This window comes from Bison bison, unplaced genomic scaffold, assembly GCF_000754665.1.
Source record: "Bison bison bison isolate TAMUID 2011002044 unplaced genomic scaffold, Bison_UMD1.0 scf7180017863887, whole genome shotgun sequence".
NCBI classification, from domain to species: domain Eukaryota; kingdom Metazoa; phylum Chordata; class Mammalia; order Artiodactyla; family Bovidae; genus Bison; species Bison bison.
This window is the reverse complement of record NW_011494459.1, coordinates 622,406-643,870: the sequence shown is the minus strand read 5'-3', so window position 1 is coordinate 643,870 and position 21,465 is coordinate 622,406. Positions and strand designations below refer to the sequence as shown.

Below are 21,465 nucleotides of genomic sequence, written 5' to 3'. Positions count from 1 at the left end.
AATTATTTACACTTACAGATTTCAGAATTGTCTCACATCATTTGAATTTCAATTCTGAGTGATTCTGACAATGATGAGAATATGATGTAGAACTGAGTCACAAGGATTTATGAAAATATTTAACTGAACATGTTTCTAATGTAAGAATTGTGATTTCCCGGTTTCAAGTGTCAAAGATATTCTTAAATTCATGTTAAGAATTTAAGAAACCTTTTTTTCCCCCATTTTTCATAACATCAAACATTTGAGATAAAAGTGAGAGTCCCTTTTTGTCCCTGCTCAGACTTATTTTCCTCTGCTCTCACCATCGTGAGTTTGGGTGCATCTCTTTAATCTGTCTTTGTGTGGTCTCTCTCCCTCTTACATGTACATGTGTGTGTTTGTATTTATATGCAATATTATTTAGTCTGTGTCTTAAAATTTTTTTCATAATCGAAGTCCTGAAGTATATGTCTTCTGTGCAGTATATGTTTTCCACTCTATATTTTGCTTTTGAGCCTGACCCATGTATACATTGGGTTTCCCTCAGATGGTAAAGACTCTGTCTGCAATGCAAGAGACCCAGATTCGATCCCTGCATTAGGAGGATCCGCTGGAAAAAGGAATGGCAACCCACTCCAGTATTCTTGCCTGGGAAATCCCATAAACAGAGGAGCCTAGTGGACTATGGGCTTCCCTCATAGCTCAATTGGTAAAGAATCCACCTGCAATGCAGGAGACCCCAGTTTCATTCCTGGGTGGGGAAGGTTCATTGGAGAAGGGATAGGCTACTGCTCCAGTACTCTTGGGCTTCACTTGTGGCTCGGCTGGTAAAGAATCCACCTGCAATGTGGGAGACCTGGGTTTGATCCCTGGGTTGAGAATATCCCCTGGAGAAAGGGAAGACTACAGTACATGGAAGCTACAGTCCATGGAGTTGCAAGGAGTCAGACATGACTAAGCAACTGACCCTTTCACTTTATGTACATTACATATCGGGCTAATTTGCTTTAGCTGCCAAGTGGTGTTTTTCCATGTTATGTGATATATGATGTGGAATTCTACTATTATGGAGCAGAATTTATCTGTTTCCCTATTGTTGTTCCCTTAGGTTGTTTCGTTTGTTTTGCTACTGCCAGCATATAGGCAGGAACAGTCTGTATAAGTCTGTATAAGTATTTTTTCAATTGTAATAAAAAATGTTTCTTCATGTTTCTGTTGCACATAAAATTGAAACTTTTTTTAAAGAAATGAACAAAAAGTAAATATTATGTAACAGTGTGATGTGTAGTTGTGTGTAAAATCACCCATTACTGTGGATGAGTGGATAAATCTCAAAGGATGTGAAATGCAGGAGCACTGCCTTATTTGTGCTAGGGTGACCCGAGACGTGTTCTTCCAGCTCTAAACTGTGGAAATGAAAGATGGAGAAGTTGGAAATGCCTAATGAACTCAAATAATGGCATATTTCTGTATTACTCAGTGTGACATTTATTCTGCCCAAGAAAACAACCCTCCAGCTTCAGAGTTTTAACAAAACTATGGTTTATTTCTCATTCATGTTGTGTCTTCTCTGGGTTGGCAGAAATTTCCCCAGCATGTGGTTACTCAGGGACCCTTCTCAACATAGGGCTTCACAAGGGAATGTGTGGAAATCACATGTCCGCCCATCTGTGCTTCTGGCAGGAGGTGGTACATGGCCCCATCCACATGCAGGATGGTAGAGAAGTGTGATCTTCAGCGTGCCCAGGAGTGGAGAGCAGGGCTTTGATGAGCATGGAAGAAACTTCCAGTGACTTATGCAATCTTATTGTTTCAAGTGGGAAGTAGCAACTGGATTTTCCTCCATGACTTTTTGTTGATGTTGTTTTGATTGGATGGGGGATTTTTTAAATTCTACAGTGATTTACAGTTTTCAAGAAAAGCTTCACACATACAATTTTGTATAATCCCATGATAACCCTTCCCCCCTCCTTGCCCCTCCTTCCTACACTCTCTCCACTGGTAACAACTGTTTTCTTCTCTATTCCTGTGAGTCTGCATAATTGTTTGTTTTATTCACTAGTTTGTTGTTGGTGGTTCTTTTTTTTTTTTGATTCCACATATAAGTTATACAGTCCATGGAATTCTCTAGGCCAGAATACTGTACAGTACTATACATTCCATGGAATTCTCCAGGACAGAACACTAGAGTGGGTAGCCTATCCCTCCTCCAGCAGATCTTCCTGATCCAGGAATCGAACCTGGGTCTCCTGCAATGCAGGTGGATTCTTTACTGACTGAGCTATCAGGAAAGCCCCATATAAGTGATACCATATAGCATTACAGAGAAGGCAATGGCACCCCACTCCAGTACTCTTGCCTGGAAAATCACATGGACGGAGGAGCCTGGTAGGCTGCAGTGCATGGGGTCGAGAAGAGTTGGACATGACTGAGCGACTTCACTTTTCACTTTCGTGCATTGGAGAAGGAAATGGCAACCCACTCCAGTGTGCTTGCCTGGAGAATCCCAGAGACAGCAGAGCCTGGTGGGCTGCCGTCTATGGGGTCGCACAGAGTCGGACATGGCTGAAGTGACGCAGCAGCAGCAGCAGCAGCAGCAGCAGCAGATAGCATTTGTCTTTCTCTGTCTGACTTATTTCATTTAGCATATTGCTAAGTCCATCCCTGTTGCTGCAAATGGAAAATTTTCATTCTTTTTTATGGCATATATCTGTTGATGGACACCCAGAATGCCTTCTATAAACAATGCTCTTATGAAGATTGGATGCACATGTATTTTTTAATTACTGGAATACCTAGAAGTGGAATTGCTGGGTCATATGTAGTTCTTTGAGAACTACATATTTTAGTTTTTTGAGAAACCTCCATATTGTTTTCCACATGAGATTGCATCAATTTACATTCCCACCAACAGTGTATAAGGGTTCTCATTTGTCTACATCCTTGTCAACATTTGTTGTTTGTGTTCTTTTTGATGACAGCCATTCTGACAGGTGTGAAGTGCTACCTCGTTGTGGTTTTAATTTGTGTTTCCCTGATGATTAGCGATGTTGAGCATCTTCTCACGTGCCAGGAGTCCATCTGCATTTCCTCTTTGGAAAAAATGTCCACTCAGTTCTGCCCATTTTTTAAATCATGTCGTTTAATTTTTTTATATATATTGAGCTATATGTGGCCAAGTTATTTAACATCAATAAGATAGCTACTCCCCAGGTACCAAAAGGTATAAGTGATTGTCATGAATTCTCACAGCCCTAGTATACAATAAGTACTTGGCAAAGAACTGAATTGGTAAAAGGAATGTAGTAGCATACAGATAGTAGTAAATCTTGAAGGCTATACTATGTAAACATTTGGTCATACCAGAAAAATACTGTACTGGTTTCCTTGGGCTGCCATGACAAATTACTACAATGAGTGTCTTAAAATAAATTCATTACCTCACAGTTTGGGGACCAGAAGTGATAACTTAGGGTGAACGATATTGGATTCACAATCTCTAAAGAAGATTTAGCTTCCAGACCAGGGACTAGGCTTATCACTCAAGAGCTTTTGTGTAGCAGAGTTTTATTAAAGTAAGAAAAGGGACAGACAAAGCTTCTGACAAAGACAACAGAAGGCAGATGGAGAGTGCCCCCATCACTAGTCTTATCAAGGCCTTATATACTTTACCAGACCCACTCCCACAACATGCATCTTAAATGAACAAGATTAGATTTAACAATAGAAAGGTATTACCAGACCTACTCCCATAACATACTTCTTAAGATAACAAGATTGGTCAGAAAACCTTCTTGTTAAGGAGAAACATGTCCTTGAGCAAGATACATTGTTATATTGATTAAACCAAAGCCATGTAGAAAATGTCTTTTTCTCCTTGAGAGCCCCAGATCCCTTTCTCTTTCTAGAGGACTCCAGACCCCTTTCTCCTCCTCAGGAACCCTGGACTTCTTATCAACCTACCTATGAACTGACTCTCTCAGGAGTTCAAAATCACCTATGCTGACAGGGCTATGTTCCCTCAGTTTAATTCAGTCATTTCAGTCACTGAGTTCTGTCTGACTCTGTGACCCCATGGACGGCAGCACACCAGGCTTCCCTGTCCTTCATCATCTCCTGGAGTTTGCTCAGTCTCATGTCTATTGAGTTGGTGATGCCATCCAACCACTTCATCCTCTGTCACCCTCTTCTCCTGCCCTCAATCTTTCCCAGCATCAGGATCTTTTCCAATAAGTCAGCTCCTCTCATCAGATGGCCAAAGGATTGAAGCTTCAGCTTTAGCATCAGTCCTTCCAATGAATATTCAGGGTTGATTTCCATTAGGATTGACTGGTTTGATCTCCTTACTGTCCAAGGGACTTGCAAGAGTCTTCTCCAGTGCCACAATTAGAAAGCATCAATTCTTCAGCACTCAGTCTTCTTTATGGAGGAATACTAAGGAAAAAGGTTCCTTTCTTAACTCTCCCAGGTTCTGCTGGCTCCAGCCATTACTTGGCTTATAGTTCCATAACTCCAGTCTCTTGCTTCCATCTTCACAAGACCTTCACAAGACCTTCTCCTCTGTGTCTTTCTCCTCTAGTGTCTTTTATAAGGACATTGATCATTGAGTTTCAGAAGCTCTCATCTTAAGATCTTTACCTTAATTACATCTTTAAAAACCCTTTCCCATTAAGTAACCTTTCACAATTTCTAGGGATTTGGTGTGGACACATCTTTTGGGGGAAAAGGATACCATTCAACTCAGTACAATTTTGAAAACATTTTCCAGCCCTATATTATCGGCCACTTACTAACTGAACATACTTTGTAATTTTTAAAAAATATTAACTATAGTATTGCATATATGTTTAAGGTGTTAAACCGTGCACTTAGTTGTTACTGCTTTATAATGATACACTTTTTGATGAAAGGAGGAGCTGCATCAGAGTGAATTTGTAATGTTATCATTTTAGGTATCAACTGTCTATAGTGCTCATCATTGCAAAACCATGTTTCACTTTGCTAAAATGGATTGGCTGAGGAGAAAGATGCCCTAAAACAGTCTCCTGAGGGACTGCTCTTATATTCATGTATATCAATCATGGCTATTCTGAACACTCATTTATACCAGAATTGCCTTTTTCCTCAGCAAATGTATTCAGAAACCATTTCTAAGGTACAAATTAAAGTTCTAAAACCTACTTCTTGTTGTGAAACTGATGAGCTATTCATAGAAGTGCCTTGATCAGAGTAAAAGATCTAGTAAATAAGTGTAGAAAATCATTCTCAAAATGATACCTGTCAGTAATTGTCATATAGATTTCCCACAAACTATTGACATATAAAAAAGGGTATGTTAGAACTATTTGCATATATAATGAAAGAGCTGTTCATACTTAGAAATTTTAAATTTATTTATGTATTTTAAGGAGAAGGCAATGGCAACCCACTCCAGTACTCTTGCCTGGAAAATCCCATGGATGGAGGAGCCTGGTAGGCTACAGTCCATGGGGTTTCGAAGAGTCGGACACGACTGAGTGACTTCACTTTCACTTTTCACTTTCATGCATTGGAGAAGGAAAGGGCAACCCACTCCAGTGTTCTTGCCTGGAGAATCCTAGGGATGGGGGAGCCTGGTGGGCTGCCGTCTCTGGGGTTGCACAGAGTTGGACACGACTGAAGTGACTTAGCAGCAGCAGCATGTATTTTAAAAAAAAGTCATTTAAAATAAATTTATGTGCCCACCTAGGTACAATCTGCACAATATCTTTGGCATGTCATTTGCATGAGCCACCCTTTCTACCTGGGTCATTTTTATTATATGATATATTTCTAAAGTGGAAACTTGGGAACTGTATGGTTGGTGGATGGTAAAGTGTTGTGATTTTCATATTACTTAATTTGAAATATAATAAACAGCTAAAAGGAACTGCTTATAAGGTATGTCTAGGAAAAGGTGTAGATTTATTTTATCTCTTTATAATGAAAATGGAGAAAGTTATATCTCTATTAGAACACCTTACAGAGTTTACATGAAACTATTCAGACTTGTGTTTTAAAATAGCTACAGTTTCGTAGAACTTCATGTGTGTAGAAACTGTCGTAAGTGATAAGTACAATAGATTGTGGTTTGTAAAAAAATCAGCTGTTCTCTTGAAAATTACTGAATGATTCCATTTATGACATGTTAATACCGGTGAATCCAAAGAGGTATATACCAAATAGATTAAAATTATGATTGTATCAAAGTGGGACCCCTTTTCCCAGTAAGAAATTAAAGGGAGCTCCATGGAGGCCCCACTACTAACTTAATGTACCTTTGCATCTTACAGCCTAGAGTCCTTTAATTTGTAACAAATTCATTATATCTATGTATTCTCTCTTTTACAGTTCAGCAGAAGAGCAGTTTCACTGGCAATCACAAGGTAAGGTACAGCTTGTTTTCTTTATTGAAGTATACTTGAATTACAGTGTTGTATAATTTATAGATATTAATATACATATTCTTTTTTGTATTCCTTTCCATTATGATTATTAGGTAGTCAATCTAGTTCCTTGTGCTATATCATCGTTTCTTTTTGTTTGTCTGTTTTACGTATAGTAGGTTGTATCTGCTAATCCCAAACTCCTAATTTGTTCCTCTCCTACCCCCTTTCTCAATTGGTAATCATGTTTGTTTTCTTATGTCCATGGATCGTTTTGTTTTGCAAACAAGTTCATTTGTATCATATTTTAGATTCCACACACAAATGATATTAAAAGTATTTGTCTTTCTCTGACTTCACTCAATACGGTAATCTCTAGGTCCATCCATGTCGCTGCAAATGGCATTATTTCATTCTTTTTTACATTGAGTAATATTCCATTGTGTACATATATATATATACACACACACACCACATCTTCTTTATCCATTCATCAGCTGATGGACATATAAATCAATACAGCTTCTTGATGAGCATATATACTTACTTCTACATATACCTCTATTGGTTAATTTTCTTAAGAACTTTAGAAAGAAACTTATAAAAACAAATTTGATAAAACATGACACTAAAATTAAGTGAAGTTGTTTTGAAAGCTCAACAGCTCATGGGAGTTAAGTTTTCCCAATTCCCTAGTAACTTTATGTTTTTCATGGACACATATAATTGGCTAGCCTTGGTTTTTAATAGTGGTTGACCAGGGGTTACAATGTGATACCTAATGAGAATTTCATAAAGGTAATAGCATCACTGACTCAATGGACATGAGTTTGAGTAAACTCTGGGAGTTGGTGATGGACAGGGAGGCTTGGCATGCTGCAGTCCATGGGATTGCAGAGAGTTGGACATGACTGAGTGACTGAACTGAACTGAATAGTTATAGTTACTATATTTTCGATTATTAAATGATAGTCTTAAGCTTTAATGTTGACAAAACCATGTGTTTGTTCACCTCTTTGAAATATTGTATTTCAGATGGTCAAAAAGATATCGAAGATGAGCTCACAACAGGTCTCGAACTGGTGGACTCCTGTATTAGATCACTACAGGAATCAGGAATACTTGACCCACAAGACTATTCAACAAGTGAAAGTAAGTCAAATGGTAATTAAGCTTGAAGACAATTAAAATATAAGAGCATATGTCATTACTGTTAATGAAAGTGAAGTGAAAGTGGCTCAGTCATGTCCCATGGAATGGGAGTCGACCCCCATGGACCACACAGTCCATGGAATTCTCCAGGTCAGAATACTGGAATGAGTAGCTGTTCCCTTCTCCTGGGGATCTCCCCAACTCAGGGATCGAACCCAGGTCTCCGGCATTGGAGGTGGCTTCTTTACCAGCTGAGCCACCAGGGAATCCCATTAATATTAATATAGTTAAATCATGAGCCATATCCTTAGGGCTTCAAGATGTGTTTATACTTATTTTATCAATTTTATTCCACTCTCATCTACTTCCTTCCTGCATTACCCCACACTAATTCACATTTGATTATAAACTCTCTTAAGTCAGTAACAGGGGCTTCCCTGATGGCTCAGATGGTAAAGAATCTGCCCACAATGCAGGAGATCGAGGTTCGATCCCTGGGTTGGGAAGATCCCCTGAAGAAGGGAATGACTACCCATTCCTGTATTCTTACCTGGAAAATCCCATGGACAGAGGAGCCTGGCGGGCTACAGTCCATGGGGTCACAAAAAGTCAGACATGACTGAGCAGCTAACGTAACAAGTCAATAATTAGCATCGAGATTTCTCACAAACTATTGACATATTGGTGATTCTCAACCAATTCTCTGACATCCTTTTTGGCATCTAGATTAGCAAATTGTATGAATTCATCATATAGTTGTTTTATCAACACACTGTCTGCTTTAAACTTAACTGTCAAGAGATTCTCAGGTGGTGCAGTGGTAAGGTATCTGCCTGCCAATGCAGGAGACTCAAGAAACACGGGTTTGATTCCTGGGTTAGGAAGTTCCCCTGGAGTAGGAAATGGCAACCTACTCTGATATTCTTACCTGGAAAATTCTATGGACAGAGGAGCCTTGTGGCCTACAGCTTAGGGATAGAGGAGCCTGGTGGGCTACAGTTCATGGGGTCACAAAGAGTTGGACATGACTGAGCACACACAGTCAAGGCTTTACTCATATAGATGATTGTTGGTAGGGATCTTAAATGTTGGAGCAATTCTATACCAAAATAGAATTGTATAATGTATGCAATACTATTTAGTACAATGCTAGAGTACTATGCAAGAACTCTTTACATTTCTATGTTTAGCTATCTTCCATAGCTATATTAATCTCAATAAATATTTAAAGATTTTTTTTTCTACTTAATTATATGTTTTTCAACCAGAGTGGCTGAAACTTAGAAATAGAAGTTCTTTGAGCTGAAACAAGCCTCATTTTAATAAATCATAAAATTCTCTTGACCTATTTTAATAAAATCCCACAAAAAGCTAAAAATTAAATCATTAAAGTAGACATTACCCTAATAATTTCTACATCAGAAATCAGTGGAGCATTTAATTTCTTAATTTTGAAAAAGTATAATTTCCTTGAAAACCCATCAGTGTTTGCTATATAAAGGAAAGATAGAAGAGTGAGATAGCATGGTGATCCTGAAACCATTTAGCGTACATATTAGTTCATTTCCTCTAGGATCTTTATAACATCATGACTCTTAAAATAACACCATCATGAATATGCTGGTTTAACCATATACATCCTCTCGTTAAAGCTTCTAAAGTCAGATGCATGAGTGTATTACACTTGTTCTCTGTATTTTATATTTTACAGTGTAAGATTGTTTCCTTTTGTTTATCAAAGCCTATAAAATATTTACTCTGGAGGGGCAGTTATAGTTAGAACTATTAATATATTTAATTCATATTTGAGGCAATGCACTCTTTTTCATTAGAGAGTAAGGAAAGCAGAAATAAAACTTCTTGGAAGGATGATATAGGCTATGTTATTTTTATATAATACTTTTATTACATATTATATCATAATTTTATTATGATTTTAGGAGAGGGTATACCTTTTATTCATGGAAAGTACAGAAAAAAGGAAGGAAGAAAACAGTAATAAGCAAACAAGTTAAAATAGAAGTGATAAATCAATCTAGTACTACATGTAAGCATGCTGAATTCTCAGAAAAAAAAAAATTCAAATTTGTAGAAAATGAAGATAAAATCATGGAGTATGTTTAATATACATACTTATATTAATGAAGTAAATGTTGAAATAAATAGACATTTACTATTTAGACAAATACTAACAGACAAACTGAATAGACAAAGAAATGACAGCAAATACAACGACCACAAAGGGTAGGATTGGGAAGAATAATGTGAAATAAAGTGGAATTTGCCACAGAATCACTAAGCAGGGTCAAAAGGAATTACATAGAGAAAATATATTAACTAATAATCATATGGTAAAATCTGGTGAACATACATGCACCAAACAACGTAACATCTGAATATTAAAAATGAAAGAGACTGATGAAAAATAATGTGAACATTTCTCAGAATCAGACTGAATAATAGAAGAAGAAGCCACAGAAAGTTGGATAAATAATTAACAAATCAATGCATTAGATGAATTTTTTAAAGGTATACTTTTTGAATAATAATAACCGTTTGCTTTATATGTCCAAGGAAAATTTATAAAAATTGATCAGCTAATGGGCTGTAAAGATAATTCTAAAAGTTATAAAGTATAGAAAGGCCCACATTCTTTTATAATAATTCAGTAAAATTAAAAGTAAACAATAAATGATAAGCAAAAATATATTGACATTAAAATTAAGAAACATACTTTTGGGTTTACTGAATCAAATGTGAAAGCAGGAAGAAAATTACATACTCTTTTACATTTACAAAGCAAATGAAATAGCAACATTTTATAATGAAAGCATAAGGGTATGGCAAAAAAATGCATTCAGAGGAAATCAAAATTTTATTATTAAAAATAAAAGATAATAATGAGCTCTGCTACTGCTAAGTCACTTCAGTTGTGTCCGACTCTGTGAGACCCCATAGACATCAGCCCACCAGGCTCCCCCATCCCTGGGATTCTCCAGGCAAGAACACTGGAGTGGGTTGTGATTTCCTTCTCCAGTGCATGAAAGTGAAAAGTGAAAGGGAAATCGCTCAGTCATGTCTGACTCTTCATGACCCCATGGACTGTAGCCTACCAGGCTCCTCCATCCATGGGATTTTCCAGGCAAGAGTACTGGAGTGGAGTGCCATCGCCTTCTCCAAATAATGAGCTCAGCATCCCTTTATTTTGGGACACCTTAAAAGAGCTAAATAAATCAGAATAAGCTAGGAAGATGGAAATAAATTATAAAAACAGTGCAGAGATAACGTAATATAAAATTAAAGAGTAGAAGAAAAAAATATTAGAGGAGATAAATAACCATATGAACTTTTTAAAAAATAACTTTGTCAACTAATAATCCCAATCATCCTAAATTTAATTTATTTGTTTGTTTGGCAGTGCTGGGTCTTCACTGCTAAGCCGGCTTTTCTCTAGTTGGCCAAGCAGGAGCTTCTCTGTAGTTTGGTGCTCGGGCTTCTCGTTGCCGTGGCTTCTCTTGTGGAGCTGGGCTCTAGGGCATCAGTCGCAGCTGGGAGCTCAGTAGCTGCAGTTCCCCGGTTCTAAAGCGCAGGCTCAATAGCTGTGGCCCACGGGCTTAGTTGCTCCAAGGCATGTGGGATCTTCTTGGACCAGGGATCGAACCCATGTCTCCTGTATTGGCCAGTGGATTCTTTATGACTGAGCCACAGAGGAAGTGTGTGAATTTCTAAATTGAGACACTCCACACACAGGAGAAATAGAATGTTTAGTGTTCACTTTTGCATTTCTGTAAAACATGTCCAAACATTACCTGCAAAAGATTTATCTTTATTACAAGAAATTTAAATATACTAGTAAGGGTTTTTGAAATAGATTTGCTAACTGCTGAGTTTTTGATTATCAGAAAGATTAGTTAGTTTATGGTATTATATACTGATTTATCTTTTTGAAGACTCCTAGGAGTTTAGTTAACTGTTCGTTTTTGAAGGCCCTGCTTCTTGTTTGAAGATTGTTGTTGTTGTTCAGCTACGAAGTCATGTCCCCGTGGACTTTGCGACCCCATGGACTGCAGCACACCAAGTTTTTCTGTCCTTCACTGTCTCCCAGAGTTTTCGGTGATGTCATCCAACCATCTCATCCTCTGTTGCCCCCCTTCTCCTCCTGTAATCAATCTTTCCCAGAAACAGGGTCTTTTCCAATAAGTTGGCTCTTTGCATCAGGTGGCCAAAGGATTGGAGCTTAAACAAAGTAAAATTAAAACAAACAACAAGCCCAGGTGATTCAAATGCAGCTTGAAAGTTTTATGCCAAAGGGTCTGAATCACAGTAAACTGTGGAATATTGTTATTCTTAAGAAACGTTGGTTCTTAACATTTTCAGAGTCAGTTTAAGACTGAATGAAGTAAAATTTAGGAAATTAATTTTAAAATATTGAGTAGATAATTATCATTTGAGGGATCAATTATAGCTTATTTTAAGTACTCAGAATATCAGAAAATAAAAATCCTAATTGCTATTTGTGTTTGTATCAGGGCCCAGATGGGAAATAGAGTCTTCTCAAAAAGAGTTTAAATGAAGAGAATTTAATTAAGGGTCCATTTACAAACGAGTGAGCAAGATTAAGGGAACAATCGATGCCTGAAGAAGTATCCGGGGAGTAGCAACAGATGGAAGCCCTTGCCACCCTTAGTCCCAAAGGAAAAATCGACGAACCAGTGCCAGCAGAGTCAGGAGGCACGGTTGGTGGGAGCAGAAGAATAAACATTCTAGCCTCTCTCTCCTCCTGCCTTTCACTGGCCAAGTCTAGTCTTAAATCAAGTGCCAAGGGACCCTTGTGATACAGTCTCTGTGGGGAGAAGGGCAGAGAATGAATACGGGGGAGCAAAGAGAATAATTGGCACAACATTCTACTCAGTTCTAGAACAACATGCCATTTTATATTTACATAGATGTAACGCATTCCTATGCACCAGTGCTTTGACATGTTTCATATAATTAGCACCAGCCCATCAGATTCTGCCCGTCCCTTGTTTTTGTGATGATTCAATCAATGGTCTCATTAGCTAGGACAGACATGAAATAGCTGATGCTAAATTAGACCTGGCACACTGCCCTTGAGAGCTGGAATCTTACTCCTAACCTGAAAGAGACCAAAACAACACTACTGCTGCTGCTGCTAAGTCGCTTCAGTCGTGTCCGACTCTGTGCGACCCCAGAGACGGCAGCCCACCAGGCTCCCCCGTCCCTGGGATTCTCCAGGCAAGAACTCTAAATACAGCCTAAAACCAGCTTCAAAAATGTACAGTGGCAACCAGTCTCAGCCCCTAAGCACTTAACATGTAATTCGTTGTGTTTAAAAAGTTTTGTTATTTTTCTTTCCAGGGTGGTCTGATTAAAATAAAATTTGAATTTTAGTAAACCCACCTTCTTGACCCTAAGGCAAGCAATAACTGCTGCAGTAATATGAACTACAGTGTCCCATACTTATCAGTGTGTTCCAACACTTTGCATTTTTTTAAAAAGTGCTATCATAAACAGTATGTAAATCATTTATAAAACCTTTGCTAGCCCACCACTATTCTATGGCTGCCAGCTGTGTAATTTCAATTCTAATAAATACATGACATGGAGTCACTGGAAGAATTGCTGTTGTTTTACTGAAAAAAAAAAGGGTTATTGACAGAGGCTCAGGGCCATTGCGGAGAAGGCAATGGCACCCCACTCCAGTAATCCTGCCTGGAAAATCCTATGGATGGAGAAGCCTGGTAGGCTGCAGTCCATGGGGTCACTAAGAGTCGGATGTCACTGAGCAACTTCACTTTCACTTTTCACTTTCATGCATTGGGGAAGGAAATGGCAACCCACTCCAGTGTTATTGCCTGGAGAATCCCAGGGACAGAGGAGCCTAGTGGGCTGCCAGCTATGGAGTTGCACAGAGTCGGACACGACTGAAGCGACTTAACAGCAGCAGCAGCAGGGCCATTGATGTTGGGAAAGATTGAAGGCAAGAGGAGAAGAGGGCGGTGAGGATGAGATGGTTAGATATCATCATCAACCCAATAGACATGAGTTTGAACAAATTCTGGGAAATAGCAAAGGACAGGGAAGCCTGGAGTGCTTCAGTCCATGGGGGCACAAAGAGTCAGATACAACTGAGTGACTGTACAACAGCAGCAACAGGGCCATTAGCTTCTCATATAATACACAGCTTGACTCAAACTATATGTCATGGACCAAGCATGTTATTTGATCCACGTGTCCTTGGAGATAAAAACTCAGAGATAAAGGTAATGATGTCTTAGCTAAAAATTATTAAACACATTAGTAATTCAAAATCAGAGAGGCAATATACTTCTTGTGGGGGGTGGGGGATGGCTTATATGTTTATTTGTTGTTGTTTATTCACTACGAAGAGTTGACTCATTGGAAAAGACTCTGATGCTGGGAGGGATTGGGGGCAGGAGGAAAAGGGGACAACAGAGGATGAGATGGCTGGATGGCATCACTGACTCTATGGACATGAGTCTGAGTGAACTCCGGGAGTTGGTGATGGACAGGAAGGCCTGGCGTGCTGTGATTCATGGGGTCGCAAAGAGTCGGGCACGACTGAGTGACTGAACTGAACTGAACTGAACTGATTCACTAAGTCATGTCCAACTCTTTTGCGACTCCATGAACTGTAGCCTGCTAGTCTCTGCTGTCCATGGGATTTCCCAGGCAAGAATACTGAAGTTGGTTGCCATTTCCTCCCCCAGGGGGTCTTCCCAACCCAGGGATCGAATCTGGATTTCCTGCGTCTCCTGAACTGCACTCGGATTCTTTACCACTGAGCCACTGGGAAGCCCCCTTCTGTGTTTATAGATAGTGTTGTTGAACATCATGAAATAATAATTATTTGTTTCTGTAGCACTTGGACAAATTGAAATTCTACCACATCCTTTAAAATCCCAGCATTCAGTAGGAAGGAAATCTTAGGAGCTTAATATATTCTGAACATTATGGCAAAGAAGGGAATGTTATTTAATTGAGTTCTCAATTCAGAATATATTCAAAAAATTAAGAATCAATCGTATAGGTTACTATTCTGAGCAGGTGAAATCTAAATAGAATGATCATATATAGTTTGATAGAAAGGAATATATTACTTCCTCTTGATTTACAGCCTGTCATCTTCATTTAATTACTGCAAATATGCTTAATTCCATGAGGTGGAAAAACCGTGAGAGATTGGGTTATTAAAAATGCTATAAAATATAACCCCTTACATTCTTATGGAATAATAATAGAGATAAGAGACAACCTTGGGAGGTGAATATTTTCGCAATTCCTGGCAAGCATGGCAACAAAGGATTCAGAAGTGGTTTGGAAGGATGACACTTTCATAGAGATTAGAGTAATCAAGATGATAACTATATAAATAATGTGACTCACTGTTGATAATCTGATAGGGTGGAAACAAGATCCTCAGTTAGACCCGATGGGGTGCAGAGACTCTGGGTAGGTAGGGGGCCAAGGCATCCTGCCCTTGGAGCCACAAGATCTGGATTCCAGCCCAACTGTTCCCCTCACTCCGCAAGTGGCTGAAGACTGTCACCTGGGCCCAGGGACCCCAGGTCCCTTGCTGGGCATGTATTTATTCAAGTTAATTGAGTACATCCTTGGTTGTTCATTCCTTGTATTACTTCATCATATACCCTTTGGTCCAAAGTTTTTGAAATACAAACAAGCCAGTCTCCGCTCCAGAGGTTGGTCAGAATTGAAGCCTGAAATTGTCTGATGCTTCACGCATCCTTTTCTTTCCTTTCCAGGTTCACACCCACCTACCCCACTACCTTTGGTGTTACAGAGCCCATGGGAAGTTGGCAGGGGACGGTATGAACAAAAGTGAGGGAAAACACCCAAGTAGCATACAGGGTACAGAGTAATATCCTCCAGAAAGCTGTCATTATCTTCCCTTCCAGACTGGACCTTTACCTCTTCTTCAGTTAAGGCTCAATTTCTTTCTCTTATATTTCTTTCTGGGCTTCTCTAGTGGCTCAATCAGTAAAGAATCCATCTGCAAAGCAGGAGACCTGGGTTCAGTCCCTGGGTTGGGAAGATTCCCCTGGAGGAGGGCATGGCAACCCACTTCAGTATTATATTTCTTTCTATCACAGATAGATAGAAAGATATATGTCTTTCTATCACATAGACATTTGAGAAGCATGTTATAGCTTCTGCAAAGAGATCACCAGCTCAGAGGCAGACCTGGGAAATGAAGGGATGGGCAAACACCTAAAATATCAACTGCTCCTTATCTATTCCCTAAGCAGGAGGAAAAAAATGCAAATTTCTCATTAAATACATCATTCTCAGCTGTATTCTCAGGGTCTCCTGGAATCAAGCACAGAGTTTAGAGCCTGGCAGAGATTTTTAATGAAAATATAATTGGGTTCTGAAATTGCCAAGGCACCCTAGGCGCCCCACATGCAAATATGAGGGTCAGATGAAAGCTGGTAGATGTGAAGAAACGGAGAGAGGCAGAAAGCTCCCGTGAGAAAGTCAAAATAAGCAGACTTTTCCCTGGGACACAGTGGAGCGTGGGATCCCCTGGTAATACCTTATGAAGACATCTTATAGGATTTCCCTAGAAGTGCACTGACCAAATAATAAGTCACTTCAACAGCAACTGATGACATCAAATCTTAATATACTAGGTTTTGATTGTAAAGCTATAGGCACAGATAGGTGTTATATTCTTTTTTAAAACGTCTGTTTCAAGCCCAGGTGGCACCAGTGGTAAGGAGCCTGCCGGCCAATGTAGAAGACATAAGAGATGTGGGTTTGATCCCTGGGTCCAGAAGATCCCTGGAGAAGGAAATGGTAACCCACTCAAGTATTCTTGCCTGGAGAATCCCACAGACAGAGGAGCCTGGAGGGGTACAGTCAATAAGGTTGACACAGCATCGGACAGGACTAAAACGATTTAGCATGCAGCATTTAAGCACTTACTAACAACAGCACAAAAGTCTCTGCCCTTGGCATTTATGTAATGGGCAGAAAAGGCTGAAATTGAGCACTGTAAATACTACAAGGTCAGATAGGTAATTACTCCCAGCAGTGACAAAGCCCGTGGGAGTAAAGCAGGGCAGAGCTTCCTGGAGTGTACTGGGGATTCCAGGGGATCCTCAAGAACCTTTCAGGGATTGCAGAAGTACCCGTTTTTACAATAATCCCACGATACCATCCACCTTTCCTTACTCGTTCTTACACAATCAGAGAATGAGAGTCACACAGAGAACAGGTTTGTGATTACCAAGGAGAAGGGGGTGGGAGAGGGATGGACTGGGAGTTTGAGATTCGCTGGTGCAAACTACTGTATATAGGATGGATAAACAACATGGTCCCACTGTATAGCACATGGAGAACTATAGCTCAGTTCAGTCGCTCAGTCCTGTCTGACTCTCTGTGACCTCATGGACTGCAGCACGCCAGGCTTCCCTGCCCATTACCAACTCCCAGAGCTTGCTCAAACTCATGTCATTCGAGTTGGTGATGCCATCCAGCCATTTCATCCTCTGTCATCCCCTTCTCCTCCTGCCTTCAATCTTTCTCAGCATCAGGATCATTTCTAGTGAGCCAGTTCTTCCCATCAGGTGGCCAAAGCATTGGAGCTTCACCTTCAGCATCAGTCCTTCCAATGAATATTCAGGACTGATTTCCTTTAGGATGGACTGGTTGGATCTCCTTGCAATCCAAGGGACTCTCAAGAGTCTTCTCTAAATCCACATTTCCAAAACATCAATTCTTCAGCGCTCAGCCTTCTTTATGGTCCAACTGGAAAAACTACTGACTACTGGCAAAACCGTAGCTTTGACTAGATGGACCTTTGTTGGCAAAGCAATGTTTCTGCTTTTTCATACGCTGTCTAGGTTGGTCAGTGTCCTGAGGTAAACCATAATGGAAAAGAACATGGAAAGGAATGTACATATATATGTATGTGTGTAACTGAGTCATCTGGCTGTGCAGCAGAAATTGATGCAACGTTGTAAATAAATTATACTTGAATAAAGTAAGTTAAACAGACAAACTAAAACAGACTGAGAATCACGCACAAAGAGCATTCAGTGAAGCTTCCTGGAGGCTGCGTGGCACGTGGTAGCATCTTTGCTCTGATGGCTCATGAAAAGTGGGTGATGCAACCTTCTCTTTTAAATACTTTCCAGTTTTGGTGTCCTAAATAGTATTATACATCACTCATATGGTGAATAAAAGCTCTTTGAGTTGGATCTTAGTTCCCTGACTAGGGATCGAACCTGAGTCCCCTGCAGTGGAGGCACAGTCTTAATAGGACCTCCAGGGAAGCCTCCAAACTACTCTAGTTTTGAGGGAATGACGCAAGGGCCAGGAAGTCATTCTTTACTTGATTGGGAATCTGAATAAATGTGTGAGCAAACCATGCAAATATTTAGGGAAAAGTCTGTGATTTGCATAAAATTAAAAATTAGTTCTTTAAGCTAATGTAATTCCACTAATACATTGAAATGCTTTCAAAATTTAGCTTTCAATTTTGTTTTCTTCTAAAGCGATTTGTATTAGTTTTCTATTTCTTCTCACAATGACTGATAGAAGTATGAATCTATTATCTTTGACTTAATTTGTAAAGAAATACATATAATGATTTTCCTCATCTTTGTGTTACATTAGTTTTTTTAATGGTAAATAAGACAAAAGTTTATAAGGAAGTAGTTGGGGACTAGAGCAAGCTATAAAAATACCGTTCTATGACTAAAACAACATGTAAAATCCCATGCACAATCAAAGTCTTGAGCTGTACATTTTAAAGGGAAGTTATATATTTGAAGTTTTTATTTTGTAATAAATGATATTTTGTTCATTTCCCTCCATTGTATACAGATGTAAATACACTGACTTACTATATTAGGGTAAGAGCTTTATCCATTTTTCGTTTATTCATATACCAGGTCAAACTTGAGAAAGCAGACTAGTTAGATCAGTAGCATTGGTTGAATCTAAATCAGTTTAAAAACTAAATGACTGCTTCTCTATTCTTGGGACCTTCCAAGTTTTCATTTTCATGTAAAGCATTATACACTGAAAGCAGCTGACCAGAGAAAACAGATATTCTGAAGGAAGAGACTTAGAAATCAAATCTAAGAACACATTTGCTGGGACTCCCCCAGCAGTCCCGTGGTTTAGACTTCACCTTCCAAAGCAGGGAGTGCAGATTCACTCTCTGGTCAGGGAACTAGGATCCCATTTGTCTTGCAGCCAAAAAAACAAACAAACAAAAAATAAAACAGAAGTGATATTGTAACAAATTCAAGAAAGACTTTAAAAATGGTCCACTGTGGGGAAAAAAAAAAACCACATCTGCTAGTAGAACAAGCCCTAAGCTTTGCTGTGTAAGAAGCTGCTTGAGTTTCTGCCCTCAGTTATGTTAGGGATGGTAGATGGACTGAAATACTGTTTTTAGATTAATGCCCCAGTGAAACGCCTACGTACCTTTTCAAGTTACTAGTGAAGGGCAGGAGAAGACAACCAGTTCATCACTACTTATCATCACGCAGTGCTCAGTTGTATGCAACTCTTCGTGACCCCGTGAACACCCGCCATGCTCCTCTGTTCATGGGATTCTCCAGGCAAGAATACTTCACTACTGTACTCTGCACAGTTCTGTAAAGCACAGCCACTCAGAGGATGCCTGCATGTGACAATGTGCGCCAGACGCAGGAACTAACTTAGTTAGGTAACTGGACATGCGAACACATGTTTTGTGTCTTTGAAAGTTTGCACGTTAAAGGTTCCTATATATGGGACTTACTGTATATAATAATTTCCACTATTTCCTGTCTTCTTACTCACTCACCATTTTCCTTTTAAAAGATTCCCCCCTTCTTTTTATTTGTTGTTGCTCTAAAAATTTACTCTCATTTAAAATAATACTTAACCTTCACATTATTCTCAGCCTTCCACAAAGATTGCATAACAAGAGGGTAGACATGAGTCAAATTCTCTGACAGTTGTAGTTACGTGTGTGAGTCTTGTTGGCTTTATTTTTCATAGTCTATGTAAAGATAAGATTTTTATATCATTTTGAAAGAGCCAGTTAAGCCAAAAATAAAGAATGTTTCTAAACTTCCTGATAAATGGAAATCTTAACAGAACTGGCTTTGTTGTGTATCCAGTCCTAAACTTGTCAGTCTCAATTTGAGTGTTTATTATTCCTGATTAGCCTGAATTAACAACCTAACAAAGCATTCATTGAGCGTCTATGTGAGACATCGCCTAGATCTCTTAGCTGTTTATTTTAGTACATTTCTTTTTAATAATTCTTTTCTTCTGATGGTAAAATAATCCCTAGGAATTAAATTGATATTGTCACCACTTAGAGACCTTGTCTCATTCTTGTGGCTTCAACTTCTACCCCTGATGACTCAGATAGCTGTAACTCTGTTCTAAAATTTCATTTATATATAACCAAACTTTGATCTGAGCTTCCCTGGTGCCTCAATGGTAAAGAATCTGCCAGTAATGCAGGAGATGTGGGTCCTATCCCTTGGTCAGGAAGATACTCTGGAGAAGGGAATGGCAAACTACTCCAGGATTCTTGCCTGGAGAATCCCAGGGACAGAGGAGCTTGGTGGCCTACAGTCCACGGGATCTCAAGAGTTGGACACAAGTAAGCAACTAAACCACCCACCACCACCACCAAACTTTGATCTTGGAAATTAAGATCTCAAAAGATAATTTAGTCTGTTAGAGACAGTTTGAGAATCAAGCCCAGAGTGCCTTTCTAACTATGTCAACTCCCACCATCTCCAACAACTCTGTAATTTAAAAAATGAAGCCTGTCTTTCCCCAAAGTATCAACTCCCCAACACAGGTCTCCTCCTCCTTCAAATGGCATGTGAGGGGAGCTTTTGCTTTTTCACCTCGCTTAGTGAATATTTATTGCTTTCTGGGACAGATGTTCCACTGAAACAGACCATAATTAGCATCAGCTAATAAATCACCTTAAACCTTGTAGAAACAGAAAGTGTGTGCCTAATCTTAAAAGTGCTGTCCTGTCTGCTCGGTTTTCTAGAAAAGACTTACTCTGCACCATGGGCATCTTCCCCAACACACTACAGTGTCAGTGAGATCGTTCGAGCGGCCAGCTAAAGAGCGTCCAGTCATTTGGGCTGGCCTTCCCTTCCTGTCTACTAGTCCCAAAGTACCAATGAGCTTTAAAAAATGTCTCTTAAATGCACAATTTTCTCTTCCTTCCTACCATGGCCATTACCCCAATTGAAATTTCCTCCATTTCTTCTGGTTTCCTTTTTCTCCACTCCACGAAATCCATGGTCTCTAGTGTCTCCAAGTATCTGAATGCAGCAGCTTTCACATAAATATTCAGACTCCTTGTTTTTACTTTGTCACTCTCCTTCCAGAAAACCTATTGCTGTGTGTGTGCTTGCTAAGTCTCCTCAGTTGTGTCTCTTTGCTATCCCATGAACTGTAGCCTGCCAGGCTCCTCTGTCCATGGGATTCTCCAGGCAAGAATACTGGAGTGGGTTGCCATGCCCTCCTCCAGGGCATCTTCCCAACCCAGGGATCGAACCTGCATCTCTTATATCTCCTGAATTATCAGACGGGTTCTTTACCACTTGCTGTGTAAGACTACAGATTTCTCTGCTGAAATTCCTCAGAGTCTATGCAGAGTATTAAGGCAGCAGAGATGGGGGTATGGTTAATTTCCCCAGGGCAATCAGACATCCGGGCAGGCTGCATGGAGGAGGTGACATTTAACCCACAAGTTTGAGAGTGGGTTTCAAGGTTGACAAAGAATGGAATTTCAGGTTAAGAGAGAACCTTCTCTTCCTTATCTCTTGTCTCTGACCCTAGTTTTGTTTGGTTCAGTTTTTATTTCCAAGCCATTTTAAGGATC

General features: G+C 39.5%; 1 protein-coding gene across 2 annotated transcripts in view; it reads left to right on the top strand.

Moving 5' to 3' along the window:
- Window positions 1-21,465, top strand: part of CTNND2 (catenin (cadherin-associated protein), delta 2) — a 914,052-nt gene that overhangs the window by 408,857 nt on the left and 483,730 nt on the right. The window contains exons 3-4 of one of the 2 annotated variants that reach the window (XM_010833758.1): window positions 6,352-6,386; window positions 7,422-7,538. In XM_010833758.1, the coding sequence (XP_010832060.1) occupies window positions 6,352-6,386; window positions 7,422-7,538 (152 nt within the window). Of the gene's footprint in view, window positions 1-6,331; window positions 6,387-7,421; window positions 7,539-21,465 lie in introns of those variants that run through there. The other variant, XM_010833759.1, reaches the window with a different exon arrangement.